The sequence below is a fragment of the Xylocopa sonorina genome, chromosome 12, assembly GCF_050948175.1.
Source record: "Xylocopa sonorina isolate GNS202 chromosome 12, iyXylSono1_principal, whole genome shotgun sequence".
Lineage (NCBI taxonomy): Eukaryota > Metazoa > Arthropoda > Insecta > Hymenoptera > Apidae > Xylocopa > Xylocopa sonorina.
Genome location: NC_135204.1, coordinates 8,712,092 through 8,733,795, shown reverse-complemented (window position 1 = coordinate 8,733,795; position 21,704 = coordinate 8,712,092). Strand labels below are relative to the sequence as shown.

At 43.2% G+C, this 21,704-nt stretch overlaps 1 protein-coding gene across 1 annotated transcript in view; it reads left to right on the top strand.

The window, feature by feature from the left end:
* Rap1 (RAS oncogene family member Rap1) overlaps positions 1-21,327 on the top strand; it is a 32,061-nt gene extending 10,734 nt beyond the window's left edge. Inside the window, exons 2-4 of the mRNA XM_076905596.1 lie at positions 18,124-18,401; positions 18,702-18,983; positions 20,941-21,327. Coding sequence (XP_076761711.1) covers positions 18,219-18,401; positions 18,702-18,983; positions 20,941-21,030 — 555 coding nt within the window. The 5' untranslated portion in view covers positions 18,124-18,218 and the 3' untranslated portion in view covers positions 21,031-21,327. The remainder of the gene's footprint in view (positions 1-18,123; positions 18,402-18,701; positions 18,984-20,940) is intronic.
* Positions 21,328-21,704: the final 377 nt, after the last annotated feature.

The window sequence follows — 21,704 nt, the reverse complement described above, 5'->3', positions numbered from 1 at the left end:
TTCGCTCTGAATAAGAAGCATGTATTTTCGTACAATTTTGTTACAATAGTCGGTAGAATACATACAATTTCGTTACAGTAGTTATAATAATTAGGTTACAACGAGTAGTTAAAGTATAGTAGATTAATTATAAAGGTTTGATAATATAAAGGAAATGGGAAGGATTAAAGGTGTTATTCTTTGACGAAGTTTATGAAACTGATGGAATTCGCCTCAGAACCATTGAATTTCTTAGAAGAACAGAAAATACCTCAAGTTCAAGATCCTCTTTAATAGCCTTGTTCGATTAGAATGTCCTATACGCCGATTGCATGAAGCAACCAGAAAGAATCTTAGAAAATAGAGTGGAAATAGAGATTTCTTGACGAAAAGGAATACCAAAGTGATACCTCCAACGCTGCATGCACAAAGAGTACCATTTTTTCATTCCCACATATGAAGAGAGCAATCAAAGAACAATAAGACCACTTTGCGACCACTGAATGGATAAAAACCAAATCGTTGATGAAGCGGATAATGATTTCTTGAGATTATCTTGAAAGAGATCGAATGAATATCAGAGAAAGAATTATTTCTTGGAATAAATAGAAATGCAGAAATCTTTTTGACGAGAGACATATCCAGCGATGATCCATCGGCGATCCAACGACGAATTCATAAACTTAACTTAACTTAACTTAAACTATAGCTTAACTAAGTATACAATTTGCAATCCAATGAAAAGTTTCAAAGTCCTGAAAAGGACTTGGAAAATTTTAATTGTATTGCAAAAGACTGAACGCTAGAGTTACTCGAGAAAGAAACTAACTTTAAAACTTTGAAACGATAATCAGAACATCAGAAGAAAGTAATGTAAATCAAAAGCAAACATATTTGAGAAACTTACAATCATTTTAACTATTTTCTAGTAGTTCTGGCGTTCAGTTCACACAAATTTAGTACGTAGTCCTTAGCTTGATACTGTTTTCGAGAGCGCAATCTCTCGAAAACGTTACCAAGGGCCCGGGTCCACCAACGGGGAGGTGACTACGCAGGGACCCAACCCTATGTCCCTAGTCCCATCCACCCTCCATTACATTCAGGTGTTCTCGGCACAGAAGGTACCGAGGACTGACTCTACTTCAGAATTTCAAACAACCGGAATCCATAATACATTCTCCAGAATCTAACACAGATCTTAGAGATTGTATTGTGGACTTTAAACCGAAAGGGTACCAAGAAATGCCATTTTCTTATCCACAGTGAAATTTTTAAACTAACTCTACAAACACTTCAGAATAATTCAAGTGTTTCTCAAAGGGGTCTACGGTACGATATACTAAACTTTACTGACTCGAAGCAATTCTAATTTAAAGTGAAGATCGAAATGAGAATTGAAGGAAATAGAAACAAAAATGGAACTAAAATTCGCGACGCGCCCGGAACGAACAAAAGTACTGATGATCCTGCGTTACATATTCGCTCGTGCATTCGAACTCGATGCTTCAATACTAGCCATCTGGCTAGCCATACGCGATTCAAATCGCGAAGAATCTCACGTCTTACAACGAGACAATCGAAACCACGCTCTCCCCAATGGTGAATGCGGGTACCATCGAGATCTCAGCGAGGTTTAGCATTAGGACGCATTGCCCAACGACAAGAACGAACTTCGCAGACCGCCCCAAGTCGTCTTACAGCAGGTCCGAAGACCCCAGCGACACGGGGTAGGAGCTACTCGGAACGAACCCGCGTGAGCGCGTCCACTGTGCTAAACCTATACCCAGGTCGAGTACCCAACGGGCGTACCAATCGACAAGGGCTGCAAGATCCCAATGGGCACCGAAAACCACATCAGTTTGATTGAGTCTCGACTATCTCGCTGCGTGAGGCTAGAAATCGGAATTTTACGAACGAATAAAGAAGGAGAAGCGATCGTGAAGCGATCTTAGGAAGCATAGAATTAGATTGCTCGAGTGTACATGTAACGCAATGGTTCACCAGTACCGACTAAACGCGAGAACAATTATGTTCTATCTTGGTGAACGATGGGTGAAGCAATCTAGAAGTGGCCATCTCTCACTGCGGATAAGAAAAAGTATTCTTTTACAATTTTGTTACATATAACATATAAAAGTACTTAAAACTAAAGACGCACGCATTCTTCGGCGATACAACGACGAGAAATTAAACTTAACTTAACTTAACTTATACTAGAACTTAACTAATTAAAACGACTTAAATCTAGGCACGTAGTCCTTAGCTTGATACTGTTTTCGAGAGAGCGGTCTCTCGAAAACGGTACCAAGGGCCCAGGCCCACCCCGTGGAGGTGACTACGCAGGGACCCATCTCAACAATTTCATTTAAACGGTATATATCGGACCGGTATTTAATTGTACTGTGCCCGCTGGGAACGTAACTTTGGTAGAAATAATTTATCAGCGAGATATGGTAATAATACGGTGAGAATTTCGCGCTGCGTTTCAATTAGTTCCAGATAATTTAGCCAGGTAAAATTAGCGAAAATATTGAGCTAATGAATTATTGGAACGTATTAATTTTCGATTGTGTTAAGTATTAGAATCTGTATAAATCAATTATTATTGCAGTTCAATTGACGATTCTCGAATATAAATAAATTTAGAAAAATTAATTTCAGTATACGAATTAGTTAAACTCTATTAAAATCGAAAATAATTTAGAAATATCGGAATAAATAAAGTAGTAATATTATAATTAAAGTATATTAACTATTTCAAAATTTAATTAAAATAAAAAAATTAATTTTCATTATTAGAATCGATAAAACTCTATTAAAATCAAGAATAGTTTAAAAGTACGCGAATAGAGAAGCTAATTTAACAATAATTAAAATCTATTAACAATTGTAAGTTATAATAAAATTACTAAAATTTAATTTCGGTATTAAAATTAATTAAAATCTTGAGAGAGTTCAGAGAAATCCGTAAAATTATTTAATATTAATATAAATGTTAATAATTGAACGATTAGTTAATTTAAGAAGGTGTATTAATTATTAGATAGTAGTTAAAATGAGCAAAGTTAGTTTTTATCGGTCGACAAAAGTATCGGTGTTATCGCGGCGAGGACGTAGTGCCAAATGATCACGCGTCACTGGCCAGACCTTGTGTACGTTCCGCTCACTGCGCATCCGTCCCCACCATCGGTGAAACGCTACGGCACTTGTCACAGTGGTTTATTAATTATTTATTCCTTCCGTATACAATTATTCATTAATTTCTATAATATTATTCCACTCCTACATACTCGTACATATATCTTTTTTAAAAATATATAATTATATACTAATTACTACCAATTTTACGCCAGTTTTCTAGCTTTACAGTGTTAATTACTGAATATAAGAATGTATTATATTATTCTTATTACTTCTTTCGTTATATTCAGTGATAAACGTAATCTTACGTTATTGTGCAGTATAGGGAGAATATATTTTCACACAAATTAAGAGAGTAGACAGCTTGTAAGGGATTTTAGAGGACCTTTACCGAAATTTATCTTGATGATTAGTCTACTGAAATTAAGTTTTGAATTTCTTTGCTTCTTTATTGTCGTAGAAGGTGTTGGGGTATTTTATGCGATGTTAAATGCATGGTTAAAAAGAGTCGATGACGTCTCGGACTGAAAATAAAACTGAGCAAACAGATAGGATGCGTAGGTCGACGAAACCGTGAATTTTTCTCATCCTCCACCCACCTCGTGACTATTTTTTTCTTTTTTCTATTCTCTTGGATCGTCTCGTACACTTGTTCGACGATAGATCGGTGGGCGATTGAAAATTCTAAACAATTCGATGAAACTTTGGCGAACGCCAGCATGTTATTATACGCTCGTCGGTTTTCGGTATCTCCTCGAGTCGTTCGTTAAATCTGTCACCGCGGATATTAATTATGGCTCCTCGTAACAAAGTTTCAGTCTCGTAGACGCGTCGGACGTGATGTAATTCACTATTCTGAAAATATCTGCAGAACCGGGTCGAAATAAACGCTCCTCGGTGTCAAACGTGAAACAACAAACATTTTCTTCGGGGAAAATCTCACTTCACTCGAGTCCCACCGAAATAGAATGCAATTCAACGTTCAAGATTGAAATATTGCTGTTTAAAAAGCTTCTTACATTTCTTCTTAACATTTCTAGTAGAGATTTACAATTGAAGAAAAAGTATCTTTTGTGTGATAGATAAAAGTCCGAGACGAGGAAGAATTCGATTTTAATGAAAGTTCCCTTAGATCCGAGACGTTTTTCACGAAAGTCAGCGAGACTCGGTCGAGCAATGCTTCCATTTTATCACCACCTTCTGTTCTTAGCACCTCGCCACCCTCGATAATCCATTGTAAAACGGAGGAGAGACTCCGTCGTGGTTGTTAAAAGTCTTTCGCGGGCCTTGAAGGCTGCGAGAAACTTGCCCCTTAATATCGTCGAAGCGGTTCATAATGCTTTAATGGACCACTGACAGCGTTCTTAATTACTGGCTCGACGAAAAAGTCAATAATAGTAACTGGTCTTCCGTAATAGTGACCGGCTATGAAACTCCACGTTATTACTCGCGAGAAACCATTTCGTTTTACTTTCACCTAAATTACAAACCTGGAAAAGTTGAAAAATGTTTCCTCTGGTTATTTAAAAATGGGATACTGTTGTTCGATTGATCGCAGCTACGATCAATCGCGATGTATAGAGCGATCGTTCGATTAAATGTCTCTCCTCGTCGTTAAAATTAGGCGCGACGTCGGTGCCGAGTTTTGCGCCCGATAAAGTTTTTAAAATCGACTCGCTGAAACATCAGCGAGTGGAAAAAGCTTAGCGAAAAATTGAAATGGAGCGAATACGGGGTTATTAAAGGAGCGTACTATCCGCTGGGTAGGGTCGTAAAGCCGCGAGTAACGATGCGGTGGCAAATAACCGGAAATCGCGGAGGGAACGCATCGCAACAAAGAACGATGACGCGACGCAAGCGAAACGAGTTAATCCTCCATCTCTCACGATCGAAGGATAATTCCTCGCGAGCTGCTCCCGCGATGAGTCAACGAGGAAACTGCGTGCGTGTACGCTGCCAGGCAAAAAACACGCGATTCTTTTTTCCATTTTCCGTATCGCGTAGTTTCATCGTTATTTGGCAATCATTATTTTATTTCACCTTAGGTATTTTCGTAACGGCCACCGCTGTTAAACGGGGATATCAATAACGAAATATCCGAGAGAGGTAATGGGAACGGATTTACGGAGTAAGTTGTACCGAAGTGGAAGACGCGCGGAAAGTTAGATACGGCGGGATGTTAATACGGAATAACCGAGCGTACAAGGGAATCTGCAGCTTGTTCAGCAATGATTAAACGCTGAGAGAATCAGCTTACTCCTGACGTCGCGTCATGCTACGGAGAATATAACGTACCTCCTTGGATACATGGTAATCCTTGAGCTACGTTCAAACTCGTGAGAGACGGTCCACGGTGACGTCACTTTTCCATTCCACTCTCGTTTCCTCAAATTCGCGATAAAAAATGTCGCTTGCAATATCGTGCTTCCCGCACGCCTCCTATTACCGTTTAAATTGCTTGAATTCGCATCGTTAAATTGTTTTTCTCGCCAATTCAGCCAATATTGATTTGAATTACCAGAAAGAATCTCGATGCCTTTTTCATTTCGCGAATCGAGTTCAATATTTTAGAAGAAACTAAAGCGGTGTTCGATGGAATTCTCATATGGAAGTTCCTTCCACTGTCTTTGTCTTTTGTCTTCCACTGTAATAAAGCGAAACGTGTTGATTTCCGTGGTTACGATGCATCGAGCTACTGACCTGTGGAAATTCTTTCCCGTTGCATTCGAAATGGCCGACGAAAGAACGCTGGATACAGTGGAAAAATTATTTCCAGTCCAGGACTCGCCCCTTAGGAAAATCCACCCTCCGAGATGGCTGGTGTAATCTGGCTGGCCATCTGATTCTACGGTTACTTTGCTGTATTCACTTTCTTCTCTGCACGTTTCAACGAGGAGGGAGAAATTCCGATTTAGAATCTGACGTCTCCTTCCAGGGAGTTGATCGTCTGATAACTCTGAACCAGAGTCCTTTTTTCCATTTTCTCTTTTTAGAATATTCCTTGGCTAGTTATGGAAATAATTGGAGTTTTTTAAGTATAAGTGGAACATTTGTTCCTACGAGTGGTAAAAATCATTTTTAGATTAAGTATAAATTTTCATCTTGAATGCCTAAGATTCGCAAGGAATTTTAAATCAAAATGGATGCTATTTAAGTCGATTACTCCAATTCATTCCTGATACCTTCTACTTCGAGTACCTTCTAGCCTGAATAGGTTTTAATTTCACCACCTTTTATTTCGTGTGTCATTCAGCACCGACATCTTTTAATTGCAACGTTTCTTTTTCACTTCTACCCCCTAAAACCTCTCCCCCATTTCTCTCTCTCTCGTTTTTCAAGTACTCGATGGAAAAGAGGTCTTGAGCATCGCGTTCCTTGATACGTTCCCATTGTTCCCGTTTCAAAGAAGCGACGTTGCGTGAATTAGCAAGAACGAGGTGCAAGGTTGAACGTTGACGGTCGACTCGAATATTCCCGCAGTGGCTCATCGATTCCTAGACCTCGTCATGACGAATTCATCGCCACCTCTACCTAACAATACCATAAACATTATAATTTACGCGCGACTAAAATTCTCTCTGGCTAATTTTTTTTAAATCTCATTCCATAACAATACGTTTCGATAAATAAAGGTACGATGGACAGCCACAAATTTCTATCCGGAAAAAAAAAGGACGAAATTATTATCCAACCGCGGTGTTTCAAGTGTGAACGAACGAGCCACCCCCTTTCCACCCCGTGGTCCGATCGTACACGACTGCCAGGCAATGATCCGTTCATAAATTCCGCGTCGCGTCAATATTTGCCGGCGAAGGCTCGGCGCGAGTGGTCGGCACAATGAACTCGCTGGAATCGTCGCTGGTCCCCGGGTATTTATGTTAATTAGCGAGGAGGAGGCGTCGGTGTAGGTGGAGGCCAGGTTGGCACGAGGCGAAACACGGCTCGAGACACTCGAAGATGCAATTGCCTGCACTGCAGCGCACTTCTCGGGAAAACAGAATTAATTCCAGTCTCTGTTCCACCCCCTGGTCCCACCCTCCGGCTTCAGCTGTATACAGCGTAGCACGCGTCAAGCCTGCTCGAAGCTCTAACGAAACGGAATTAACGACGGAACTATCGGTTCCTCGGCAAGTTTCCCTGTATCCTTTTAAACTGGCCGAGCGGGTGCCTCGATAAACTCTCGCGTCGGTAAGAACCAGTCGATGCCCTGTTCTTGTTGCGATTAATCGAGTCAGCGGAGTCTCGAGAGCGGTTCCGCTCGAACGCGATGGGAGAATTGAATTTGAGAGATTTTTGGGAATTTCAGCGATGAAAGGCAAAATGAATTGGAATCTTTGATGCGATTGTTGGTTGCGTTCGAGACGATTTAGGGTGATTGGAGAACTCGAGGATTGAAGATGGAAAGAGAGGGTGAAACGAGTGCTAACTGGTTATCGAATATTTTCCGCTATTTGGAGGAATTAAGGGTGAACACTGGATTGAGAAATTGAACGAGCTCCGCGGATCGAAGGAGTGGAGGTGTATGAAAATTTCGAAGCAGAGTTCTATAAAGTTGAGAACGATTTGGAAGAGGAAGGGCGGGCGAAGAACGGAGGGTCGCGGAGTAAAGGAAATTAGACGATTTTTGTAAATTGAAAGGGCGAGGAGTTGAATGGGGGACGGTAATTGAATGTCCGACACCGGTTTAATTTTCGTAAATCAAGAATTTCGAAAAATGACTTAAACGAAGTTGAACTGGAGGAGGTAATTAATTAATTAATTAAATGGATCGAATTACAGATATTTTTTCTCTAAAACTTGGAACCTCTTATCTGGGTTCACCGCGGCGAGGAAACTTTTCGCTGGCGCGTTTCACCCACTTCTCACCCCCCGTACCCCTCGCAGTTGTAACTCATCCAGCGTGGAAGCGATAACAGCGCAATATCTTGGCGCAAAAATTACTTCCGCGGGCACTTAGTAAGTGCAATTTATTTCAGCGACACGGGCAGATAATAAAAAGGGGTAGAGGGTTAGAAAAAAGGAGCGAAAGAGGGAAAGAGGAATGGGAAAAATGGTAGGAGGAGAAGATAGAGGAAAATGTCAGGTGGTCCCGGGCTAAGCGAATAAGTCGGTCCGCCTGTAATGCGAATAGTAATTCAATTTCCGTCGGCGTAATAGAAATTGCTTTGAAGATTATATGATTTTGCCAGATTTAACAGCCCAGCCAGACTTTCTCCCCTCCCGTTCACCTGTGAACCTTCGATCGCGCCTATATCATTGACTATCGTTGCAAAAATCTCTGCCTCGCTTTCAAAGCGTTCGCTGAAGATTGTATTTATATTTTTCTGGACGATCGGTTTAATCGAAAAAGTTCCAAGCATTTTTCTTGACAAAAGTGGAAGCTGTTTTCTAAATGTAGAATTGTTAGTATTCGAGATAAAAACACCGTGTGCACAGAGGCAGAGAGCGGCATAAATGGCGATTTAGTTTGAACAAAAATCACGGGAACCAAGTACCAGCGCGAAGAAGGATTTTCTCGAGGAGCGATTTCTCGTTTATCGTTCCTCTCGCTCTGGGGAATTTCCACGGCATTGAAAAGCGCGTTATGAAACGCGAAAATCCCCCGATATATCCAACGTACACTTATTCTAGCTGAGCCGCTAAAAAAAAGGAGACCGTAAAAGAGTTCTTTATAGAAGAGAAATAATACTCTAACACACCATCCCATCCTATTGCTGTTATACACGAGAATTAACGCTCTCCCGTACGCTTTCGCTAATGCAACGAATTAACAGCCACGCTCGAATCTCACGCGTCTTTCCAATCCGAATGACCAGAGCAAGTATCGGTAAAATGGTCCCGATAATGACACACGAAGATTATCAGGATTCGCGTAGAGCCTCCTCAGCGGCGTCCAACCCCTTCGTTATCCAATCAAGCGTCTCGTTCGACGCTTTTCTTCCCCCCGTTTCTCTCGAACCGCCGATATCGTCGGGTCCGTCGCAGGCAAGGACGATTAAAAATGAACGTCGTGGGTGTGCTTTAAGAAGCGCGGAAAAAGAATGGCCTACGCGGGGGGGTGAAAGCGGCTGGGTGTTCTATTGTGCGAAACTGTGTCACAGGGACTCGGGCTCTCCGGCGTTCCCAAGGCAAGAGAGCACGGTGAAGAGCGCCTCGCTCGCTCTCGACGTCCATTTTTCATCTCCAAATGATTTCTGCGTGGTATCGTTGTGCACGATACGCTTCTGGTCAGAGGTGCTCGAAGGGTGGGTCTCTGCGCCCTCGTCGAAAATCACTGCTCTTTATCGATCCAGGGATACGTTAAGTCCAGGAGAAATAATTCCCGTTTCAGTCGCACGATCCTGTTGGCAGGATCTCTCTTCTCTCGCACTTGAGCCTCTCGAACTCAATCGCACGCTATCACCCTATTTATTTCCTTCCGAACATCCTGTCCTCCCAAGTTTTCACGCATACCCAGTCTGTTCGAATTATTGTTACACTTTTGGCTAGATTTTCCTTGGGTTTTTCTTGATCTCTCTTCAGATGCTTCTCGTGGAAGGTTGTTTGAAAAGTGTGCTCCCATTTTCACCGTTGAAGATCGTACTCTTTATTAATCCAGCCTGTGTATAATAACTACGATGACGAGAGTTCTCGTTTCTTGCTTCTTGTAGCGAGAACGGGCCGGATGGGATTTTTTGCGAATTTTTACCGGTTTGTTAACCGTCCTGATTTTTTCCTTCTCCTTTCGCTGTCTACTTTTTTCGCTCCTCCTTTCAAGAGGACTACTTTTCGGTGGGTGGTTCCTTTTAGAACGACGAATCGATTTAGAAACAGACAGAGAGAATATTTAGGTGCGATACTTGGGCTTTCTAAAAATAAATATTCGTCATCCCCTTCGACGAACTTTCGTTTTATTCGTTCTTCCGATTATCTCATGATTACGTTACGAACAATTTAAAACGCGATGACTCGATTGTTTCCGTTTCGATGAATCGTTTTCCGTTCGTTTGTAGGCTCGGTAGGATCGTGAATCTCTTCTTGCTTAACCTCTAACTGTATATTTCGATTAGTTCCCGTCGCTTCGCTATTCGGTTTACAGTTCGTTTTCCGGACGGGCAATTAACCGGTTTCAGATATAATTTCGCTGGCTATCCGACGGATTCTATTTTTCATATCCGCGCGCGCGTTGCCAGTGTCGTTTCCATTAGCCGTTTCCATCCCCGGCGGAAAGTCCCAGAAGAAAAAAAAAAGATCCAATGGTGTCAGGTCAGGTCAGGTCAGGCCGCTGTTCCATTATACACGCTTAGCTATAAAAAAGATTGCATACCGTTCGGTTGAAAAAATGTTCGACCTTGATTCCTGGACAGTCGAGTTAAAAAAAAAACCAAAATTTGTACGTCGATGGAGAAGAACAGAGACGTGTGGAGGCTTCGCGATTTCACGAGGGTGGTTCTCGCAGGGGACGGTGAAAAAATAGCGACGAAAGTCTCGAACAGGTGATAAATTTAGCCGAGCCTCTGTCGTACGAGGAAAGTCGACGAACCTGATGTATGGACCCCCCGCAGACTTCACAAATCATCCCCTAACTTGCACCATATAACTCAGTTCCCCCAAACAATAACTGATAGCGACAAACAGTGACAAAACATTCGAAAAGTAAATATGATAATTCAATTTCTATGAAACATCAGAGGAAGGGTATATCAAATCATCCCCCCTGTGCCAAACTCCTCAACGTGCATTTAAATAAATTATGATGGTTGCCGGTATTTACTTTCTTATAGAAATTCATTTTTCACTAGAATCCGGGTAGCGATAACTGTTTTTACATATAAATTGGAGCACGAAGTCAGAGAGGGGGTGGGTCACGGAGGACGATATTTATTAGAATCTTCCAGCGAGACAATAAATTTCACAGATTTATGGCTCCGGTTACAAGGAAATCGATATATAAATGGGATTCAATAATCGACTTTGTTATACGAACGTCCGAAAGGTACGTGACACCGTTCCACGATATTTTCCAATAAAGTTTCAGCCCTTCGGAAAAACAATAGTTGCTCGAGCAATTAGCGCGCCGTCTTTCTTCGGCGTTATCCTCGAAACTAATTAACGGTTCGTTGATTCGGGGTAGGAAGGGGGGAGGGGGCCTGTGTATTACTGGTACGGGTTGAAAAGCCCGATGAAGCGGGCAACGATACTCTCGATCGCGCGCAAAATTGCCAGCCAACCCCGGGTACCAACCACCGTTCGCCAGGGCTGACCGCTATTACGGCAAAAAGTCGCCCGACGGTGCCTCGTTTTTATGGCTTTTCATTGTTCGAACTTTGTTCGCGGCTGCAACGCGAGTTTACCCGCCGGTATTTTCATAATTAGTCGGCCAGTGTGCTAAACACCGTAATTGGCCGAATTGGGTCGGCGCGTTCGTGTCAGAGAAAAACCAGCCTAAGTCGAGGAATTTCTGTAACGAGATATTCCTGAATGGACTTCTAAATTTAGGTGTAACGTACGTTTTCAGCGAACATTTATTAACACACGTTATGTAATTTACAAGAGTAATTTTGTTTTTCTTTTTTTTTTTTAGCAAATTCGATTATGCAAGTCGGTAGTTTACAAGATCAATGTTCGCGCGTTTACAGTTCCTTATCGCGATTGGATTAACTGGGCAATCTCTGAAGTGTTTCGTTCCTTTACACATCCTGTCTAATTTTTCACGGCTTCTAATCACGCGTCAACGGTGTAAGAGAATTTTCCGCGCCCAATTAGTGTCCAGCCATCATTTCCATCTAGCTCACGCAACATTCTACGCCCATTAACCCGTGCGATATTAAACACCCAGCGTACGATCGATCTATCAATTTGGACCACCCTGGCGAACCTCCGTTTCTCATCGTAGCGATCGATCAACTGTCAGAAACGCATTTCCAAACGCTTTTACCAGCCATGTACGAATTTTTCAATTTTCTCACCGGAAACGGAGACTCTCGATTGGGTTCTCGTTCTCGAGGCAACCTAGTCAGCAGCGTCAGTTTTGTCACTCGACGCTGACTAACCCCTGATCAACCTTCATCGGCTTTAATTAAACGCATCAGTGTCAAGATGTCCGCTCGAGACAGTTGCCATCTTTAAATGCACAGGCACGCGACGTCTAAATTTGTTTCGTCGAGGAACACGCCAGCGAAAGTAATCGTTTCGTTATTTTCTATGCAGATTCAATCCCCCGTTTGTTTTTCTACAGATTCTTTGTTCTACGATAATTCGAACAAGGAAGAGAAATCAGTTACATGGAAATTGGATGTCCCGATTAATGAATATACTTTTAATTGCGGAATCAATGGGAATCGAGATGGAATAGGGATGGTTCTGTACGTGGTGATTATCTGCGATCTTTTAATTAACATTTCCACTCGCCGTTCTCGGTTTGTTATCAATTTTAATGGGCAGCCCATCGGTTTAATTAATTCCTTTGTTCCGTGGCTATCGAGCAGATTTTGTTGCTACCATTTCATTAGCTCCGTTTGTTTATCATTGCGAGGCTGGTTTTTCAATGAAACCTCGTGGATTTTCGTGTACCAAGCCACCACTGAGACGAGTCAGAGAGTCCCTCTAATTAGATGTTAATTTAAAACCTGAACGATAGTCATCTCACAGATAAGAGGCGTTACTTTACGCTGAGCGTTCATTCTTCAAAGTCCACATATAGTGCCAGCTCGCACCTGCTTCAGAAATTCCTAGCCACCTAAAGATACATTAAATATTGCAAGCAATTCGCATCTCTCGCAAGATTTCGTTGCGCAGATGAAAATTAACTTTTCTGATCGGAAATGTTAACAAAAAAATATCCGTCCCAATCGTTTCTACAAAAAATTAACTAAAATCTTATATTCCTCTCCTGTATCTATTTCTAAACTTCCTTCCAAAATCTTTTGTCCAAATGAAATACGAAGAATTCATTAAAACCGAGTAATTCCCCATCCACCCTCGATTCTGTCCTCGAGCATAAAATCCAGCAGCCTTCGATCATCCCTGGTTGCCATAAAATCAATCCTCCCGGCGTCATCCATAAGCGAAATCCGAAAAATCTGGTTCTTGGAACCGATCGTCCATCGAGGGAGCCAGAAAGTCGACGTTTTAATTGTCCCTGATGGAGGTTCGGCAGCGGGGGCGGTCCCTGAACTGGGTCACGGGTCGTACGTCCTCTGCGGACGTGTATGCGGATACCGATATATTTTTCCCGGCGGATGGAAAGTTTTTTGGACGACGGCCAACGGGGTGGCTCGATTCTCCGAGACTTGTTGCTGATGCACGACTCTGATCCAATTAACGATCGATCCTTCGAGTCACGCAATTTCTTTGATTTCTTTTTTTCGTCTTTGCTTCGATGAGAGAAGTGTCTGAGTGGAGGTGTTTACTTCAGATGTTCCTCGATCGGTAGATCTTCTGTTGACCAACGTTTCTTACAGGGGTGAGAATATAGTTTGGATAGTTTAAGTTGGACGACGGAGCAAGTTAGTTGAAAGGTATGGCAGCGACGAATAGTCGAGGGATACGTGAATTTGAAAGCGTTTACTATTTTAATTCTATCGTGATTGGGACGTTCGTAGTAATGCGCTCTGATAATTGTAAATATCGGGGATGCGATAGATTTCAGACGCAATTCCCGTTCAGCGTATCTCGTATCTAATGCATTTCCAATATTTGCAACGATCGCAATTCCGCTCGGTCAGATATGTATATACTTCAATTCTGGGAGTAAAAATTTCCACCGCGAGCCAAGCGTTCGCCGCCGATTTAAACCTGAAAACGGGGAGGCTCTTTTTCTCATTTTTCTTTCATGGAAAAAAGAACTCGCGGATTCGCGAGAGGAGAAAAAAAAGTGGGGGGAGAGACCGATTCGAGCAGGCACGCTCTCTCTTTATATCGCTCATCCTGTGTATTAACTCCGGACGAAACAGGGTTAATTGCAGTCCGCGAGCCATCAAGTATACAGTCATGAAATTCTTGACCTGCATGCATAAAATCGCTTTGATCAGGAATTCGAAGAACCTGGACATCCCGGTCGCCTGTGTTACCAGCTTCCAGCCAGCTCTATCTCTCTCTCTCTCTCTCTCCGTCTGTTCGGACGAAACTCGGTACCAACCTCTCGAATACCTCCCTTATACAACTATTGTCCGACTATTCGCGGCATTGGAGAAATTGTACGGATGGAACGCTCGAGATCCATCGATTTCCGTTCTTATTTCGGATATTAGACAGGAATTAGAGATGTTCTCTTGCTGGTTATTCTCGGTAGCGTCGCGTTTTATCCCGCTCGCTCGCGTTAACGCCTCGAAGCATTTATCGCGCTGCGAGGTACGATCAACTTCGTTTCAACTCCGATGCCCGATAACGTTTCGAACTCCCCGCGCAACTCAATTACTCCCGCCGTAATCATTTCCATTTTTCAATTCCATCGCGACTCCGTTAATCCAATATCCCGCTTCGGCTACAATTCCGATATCCAGATAGTTCGATTCAATTTAAAACCAACTACATATTCCATTCCAACACCCGGGGACACGACCGAAAATTCCAATCTCCCAGTGACGCCCCGATTCCGTGCTCCTCTCCCCTCGTTTCGAGTGTCTCCGCGCGCTCAAACACTGTCGTTCGAGGTACACACGTGCACGCCGCCTGAAATTACCTGGGAAACCGTTCAAATATTAAATTATTCGGCCAGCCCTCGTTCTCACCCTTTCGTCTTCCTTGCTCTTTGCTTTCCTCGCAGGACAGGAATAAACAGAGAGAGAGTGAGTACCAAATAAAGTAGACAGAAGGGAGAACAGAGGACAGAGAGAGAGAGAGAGAGGTAGAGGGTTCTAGAAAGGTGCTGGTCAAGGGGGAAAAGAAGAGGCAGCAAGAGAGGGCGAAGACGCAAAGAAAGAGGGAAAGAAGCGCAAAAAAGAGGACGGTGGTCAAGAGAGGGAGCAGAGGAGTAAAAAAAAATAGGGAGAAAAAGAGAAGCTGGCCGAGAGAGGCAGTAAAGATGCGAAGAGACGAGAAACGAAAGCAAAAAGGGGAATGGGGTGAGAAGGAGAGGTGAGGAAACGAAGGGTTACGGAGTAACCGAGAAAGAAGAGGGCGTGCAAGGTGGGAAGGAGAAATGTATCCGCGAGAGAAAGGAGAAGAGTGGAGCACGTTTGCGAGGCGCGTGCAAATGGATCGTTGAACTCATAGAAGCGTCTTCCTTCCTGGAAGGGAGCAACACTTGAGATCCGGAACCCCCTAGACCGAGCCTGGAAACGCTTAACCCCTCTCCAGCCAGGGGCTACGTGTTTTCACAGAGGAGGGTCGGTTTAACCGAGAACACGGTTGCATTTTCTCGTTGGCACTTGACTGTCGTTACCGCGGGAAATATACGCGGGTGTATGTATTAGGGCTCGTTAACGTACAAACATGAGGAAACGCGCGACGATTCGAGGCTGTGCACGGGGTCTCGCGCGGGGCTGGTTAATGGCGGATGGGCTTTGATGCACGACCAACTCGTTCGAGTGGACGCAAATATTTTACTTTATCCTTTAGTCCCACTGTGTTCTCACCGGGAAATTACCGGGAATGTTTCATTTTTATTTACCCTCCAGCTGTTTTTTTTTCTTCCCGTTCTAGTTTATATTTAATCGTTCCTCTTTTTACGTTCAGTGGAAGTCCGTGACTAGAAATACTTTCGAACCAGAGCTACTTTGTACGAGAATTTCGTAGGAAGAAGGTAGTTGGAGGTATATATCGGAGAATCACGGTATTTTTCAAATCCTCCGCGCGAGTCTTGGTCGATTTTAATGCCCCTCGAGCTGAAGAACCGAAATCGATCTCGCGTACGTAACGTAAGATTCTCTTTAAGGCGAGATGCTTTGTTCGCGGGGCTCGTAGTATCCTGAAGGAGACGCGGCAGCGTAAGCGGTCCCATTCATAAACCTAAAATCAATGACGGATTGGTAGAAAGAAATCCGTGGACGTGGATTGGACGCGTACCGCCGCCATGTTGGTACCATCGACCAATCCCTGGGCTCGCCTTGTTTTCCACAGCTCGTGCACTCGTGGCCAACTCTCTCTCTCTCTCTCTCCATTTCCCTCTTTCCACAGCCTCTCTCCTCTCTCCTTTTGTTCTTGCACTTCCTTGATTCCCTTCTTGATGTCTCTTTTTGGTCTCTGACTAAATCCCTCTTACCCTGTTTAGTGTCTTGTACCTGTATAATACGTAGATGTTCCTTAAGATTCCCTTCATCTCCTCTCACTACGGGTAGTTTTCTTTAGACTCTTCAAAGCGCGCTCTGGAATCTTTTTTTCGGCGCGAATTACTGCTTGTATTCATTTTCGCGAATTCCTCAGACAGCTAACATCTTCTCTTCTTGCAGAACTCATAGCAAACGCTCCTTTAAGTTACCAACAATGTTACCGATTACTTTGCGGATCGCCACTTTTTTTTCAACCCCTTCAGATCGAAGAGGCTTTCGACTCCTCGAGCTGGCAGAAACTCTTTCAACCTCGGGAACCTGTTGTCGCGCCAGGCAAATTTTCCTCGGCTTTCATCGTTCTAAAATAAACTGGAATCGCTATTGTACCGAGGACACATGTTGTTAAGAGACAAAAGAGAAATAAATACGATCGCGGCCCCGAATATCGAGCAGAATCGAACCCTCGAATGAGTCGACACCGTTTCCACGCGAATCAGCTGATAGTAAAAAAAAAAAGAGAAACAGCAGCAGGCCTTTTCTAAACCGACGCGACTCACGATTCGCCGCTCCAATTTCTCATTACTAGCCGGGTATCCCCGCGTTTGTCTAGTTTTTAAAGACAAATGGCGCATTGCGTGCACCGAGGCAGGCGCAGTGCGCTAGTTTGAACGTGCACGACGAGCCTCCGCGAAGAAACTTGGAAACCGGACAGCCCCGCGACACGTGAATTCCAGCCAGGAATCACGGAATTCGATCGAATCGTTTCGCGAACCTCCCGTCGAACCACGTGACGCGGACCAACCGCTCCTCCCTCCACGGCTCTCAAATCGATAATGTACCACCACCAGACATTAGGGCACACTTCCATCCTAGATGGTACTAATTGACTCGACCATCGTTCCGCTATTAATTAACTAACTCGAAACGATCGACGTTCGGGTTAGTTATCGCTGGAACTAATTGCCATTTACACGGGGCATACTTTCCATGGTCCGCTGGTCACCGGAAACGAGAGGATTTTTGGGGGTGGCGAGAGACTCCAGTCGGCGAAGATGGCAAGATCGACGGGTTTTGAATGATTATCGAATTTTTTTTTAGCAGGATGCAAATTTTGACATTCGACGTAAGGAATTAAGTCTGCCCTTTAATTTTTAATGGAAAATGGAACGAGGGTATAAGGTTACAGAAGTTGTATCGTTTCTTCTGTTTGGTAAATTATTCCCAAATGCGATGGGAGAAAAAATAATCGTGATTCCTAGGAATTAACGTAGCGAGAAAGGCGGGGATTAATTCACAGTGATTTACAATAACTGTTACCGAGCATGTGGAAAGGGGAGACCGGAAATACGACGTTATATTGTCCCGCGGCGGCGTGAAAAAGTGGGTGAACCCTTGGGCAGGCCATCCTTCATTTACAAACAAAGCTTCGGGGAAAAGTTTTTCGAAGGGAAGACAATGGAGGTGTGGAAAAAGCACGCGGGATTTGCGATCCCCTTTCCTCAACCCTGTTCCTCCCCTTTTCCTTTCCCTTCCTCGCCAACATTAGTCACGAGAGAAATTTCGTAATTTCATCACTGAGAAATCTTCCATTTTCGATGCTGGAATATTGTTTCTTGCTATTTGCAAAGAAACATATCGATTGCAAATTTTTCATTCTCAAGCTTTAGTTTGATCGCTGAAAAAGTTCAAGGTTTCAGAGATCACGAGTCCAAGGTTGAGGAAAATTAATTCTTCCGTAACCAGTTGACGGAAGGAGAAGTGAGAAAGAAAAAGGTGGAAGGTGGTAGTAAAGGTCATCTTTTGTGATTTGCAGGTCAGCTCTAACTGAAAGCAAAGAGGAGCAAAACGTGGCGGATTCGGTGACCCCTCGGCTGTGACCAGAGGCGCACAGAGAATTAGGGCAAGGAAATGCGTGAATATAAAATAGTGGTGTTGGGCAGTGGAGGTGTAGGCAAGTCAGCCCTCACCGTCCAGTTTGTCCAAGGCATCTTCGTGGAGAAGTACGATCCAACGATCGAGGACAGCTACCGCAAACAGGTCGAGGTCGACGGACAACAATGTATGTTAGAAATCCTAGACACAGCCGGCACGGTGAGTCTTTTGTTCTCTTCTAAGTCTACCGCAGCTGCTCGCCCATCGTCATCTCATTTAGAAAATCACGAGAACAGTATCTCCTCTTTCGTACGAGTTTAGAGTTCTTAAATCGTCTAGATTAAATGCGATAACGAACGAACGGGTGGGTCGTTTAGGGGTAAATTTGATATTTTCAAGTTAGAAAAACGAAACGAGAAACGGGAAGATATAAGACACGATAGTCATTTATTTCAGTCCATTCTAGTCTCGAACAAAGGGTATGGCAATAAATTAACGAGGGCCCTCTTTCCTATGCAGGAACAATTCACAGCCATGAGGGACCTTTACATGAAGAACGGCCAGGGGTTCGTGTTAGTGTACTCGATAACGGCGCAGTCGACGTTCAACGACCTGCAGGACCTCAGGGAGCAGATCCTACGGGTAAAGGACACAGATGACGTGCCTATGGTGCTGGTTGGCAACAAGTGCGACCTGGAGGACGAGAGGGTGGTGGGCAAAGACCAGGGCGTCAACCTTGCTCGGCAATTTAACTGCGCGTTCATGGAGACCTCCGCCAAAGCCAAAATTAATGTTTACGATGTGAGTAGTAGGCGCACTACCAGCCTCCCCTTTTACCTTTTGCCCAAAACGTACTCTGGTTGTCGCTGAAACTTTGCTGATCGGTCAAACATCGAAAGTAACGCGCGACGAGGCTGAAATATGTAGCTAACAAGCTCTAGAAGAATTTCATTCTAGATCATCGGTAGATAGATTGGCCACGTGACATGGAGGGCGTTAATGTTGCACTGTGGAATGAACTATGGTCAAGCAGAAATGGCTTGGAACGCGGACAATGCACGTTGAGCTGTACAACGCTCTAGAAGAACGATCGAGAGGCCCACGTGGCATGGAACGCGTTACAGTTGCACTTTGGAATGAAGTATAGTTACACGGAATAATGTGGGACGCAGATAACGCGTGTTAAGCTCTGCAAGGTTCTAAAAGAAGGAGAAGGAAAATAAACGAACGGTCACGTAGTTGCAAAATAACAGTAGTTGTCCCGGCAGACACTATTGTTGGTTTATAATTAGTGTTGCATACGTATGAGAGTTCAAGACCGTTACGAAGGCTGAGATATTCTAATTGAATGTGGGAACGTAAAGCGTCTAAGTGTGGGAGTGTGATTCGCGCATTTCTATTCTCCGCTTGTTTCACAGTTTGTACAGTGTGACTTGCAGTGTGTTTACGGTCGTTCTACATAGCAAAAATGTAAAGGAAAATGAAGATAAGAAAGAATCACTTCTTTCAGCACACCTGTTTCCACAAACTTCTAATCAGTTTCTTCTTTTCACTCCACAAAGGAAACCATTCTTTTCACAAGTATTACATCTGCCCGATGTGCCTCTGAATCTTATCTATTGGTTCAACACAAAATTCTAGAAGGAAACGAAGTCTAAAACGAAGTCTAACGATACTTTATTCTGTAAATTTTGAATTTCTTTTTTTACTCACTAAACGATGTCAAGCTCTCTAACATTAAATTTGTCAAATTCGTGTAGGCGAGGACGGACCAATGGCGTTCATTTGCTTATGATTCTGAAGAATACGGTACAGATGAAGTCGACAAACTTTTCATTATCAAAGAAAGTAGATCCTTCCTTCTCGAGTAGCTTTATGGGAATTCTGATGTTAAAATTGCTTGGTATTATTCCACAGCAGTTTCACCATAGAAGAGACCGAAACGCAGATATTTAGCGATCGCAACGATTGTGTTTTTCAGTAGAGTTGCGTCTCCCTTAAATTTCCCGTGAAAGGCTTGCCTCCATCGAGACAGGTTTATAAAGATTCCACGCTGAATTGTACTCGAGGCAGTTCTGAATAACTACTCCTCGCCCACCCTCAAGGGAATTCATCTCTGGTTTGCTGCGTTTGATTACTTTCTGTTATTTCGTTGGCCCGTAACTGCGATTCAGTTTTATATAATTGGAGACACGATCTCCTTGCTCCCTCTTCAATCCAGGGATACATTTGTGGTTGGTTTTACTTTGTCCTTTCAAACTGAGTGCAAACAATGTTTCCGTGGTTAAGAATAAAAAGGGCAAAGGTGAAATCGCAGCTGCTAAAAGTGTTGAGGATCCTCTTGTTTTTCCGCGGTCTCGTAGGGATAATTAAATATGCGTAGATTATTTTGAATAAATTTTTATTCACATCCACGTAATGTCAACTTGATTAGAGAGGGTAACCGTTTCTGTGAAGTCCCACGCTGAGGCATACCTGAAGCATTTCCATTACGCTCTGCTACCAAGGTGCTGTAGGCGCGCGATTTCGAGTTGATAAGAATAAAGTTCTTCTGTTGGGTACGGCTAAACCTTTTGTACCAGCGCAGCTGTACGGAGAGCAGTTGTATCTCGTTAGTAGACGGTGACTTCGTAACTTGTTAAGCTGCAGAACAAATACGCCCTGCGAAATAATTGCTTTATGTAAATCCCAATTATGTACGTGTTACACCTTCGCCTTTTCCTTTATCTTGCTGAGGGTAAAACTCTGTCTGTTGCAGGTCTTCTACGACCTGGTGCGGCAAATCAACAAAAAGTCACCAGAGAAGAAGGTAAAGCAGAAAAAGAAATCGCTGTGCCTACTTCTGTAAGGTAGATCTAGCAGAAGCCCGTACTCTCCTGCATGAACAAATTCACGGAAAAAGAAAAAAAAAGAAAAAGAAACAAAAAACAAAGGGAAAATAATCAACCAAAACTAACAAACGAGCAACAAATCCGGATACAACCAGCGGATAACACAGGGGTTCAGGTGATCACGGAGTAAACTAAACCTAGTTGACAAGGAGGGGGCTGACGAAATCACAAATAAATAGAAGATTAGGGGGCAAGACACTCGAGGAACACGCTAAACGAAGAAGAAGAAATCGTAGAACCTGCAAGACGGAAAACAAGGGACAGAGAAGAAGATTGAAAAAGAAAAAAAAGCAAAAGAACGTGACAATGAGAGATAGGGCCAAGAAGGAGAGAATAAAGCATAGACAGCGAGAGAAAGAGAGAGAAAGAGGGGGTGGGAGGGGGTAGGGGGGTTAGAAACAGCGAGTAAAAAATAAAGAAGAAAAAACTAATAATGTTGTATATACGTTTGTCTCGGGGTGGCTCGTGTGCACGCGCAAACACAGATGCGCACAAAGAGTTTTTAGTGTTAACGAGACCCCGTGGCGTCGGTTATCATTGTAGTAGGAGTTTTGCATTAAAGAAAAAAATAAAAAAATACAAATAAAAAATAAAAACAAGACGAAGATGGGGGGGAGAAAAAGAAGAGAGA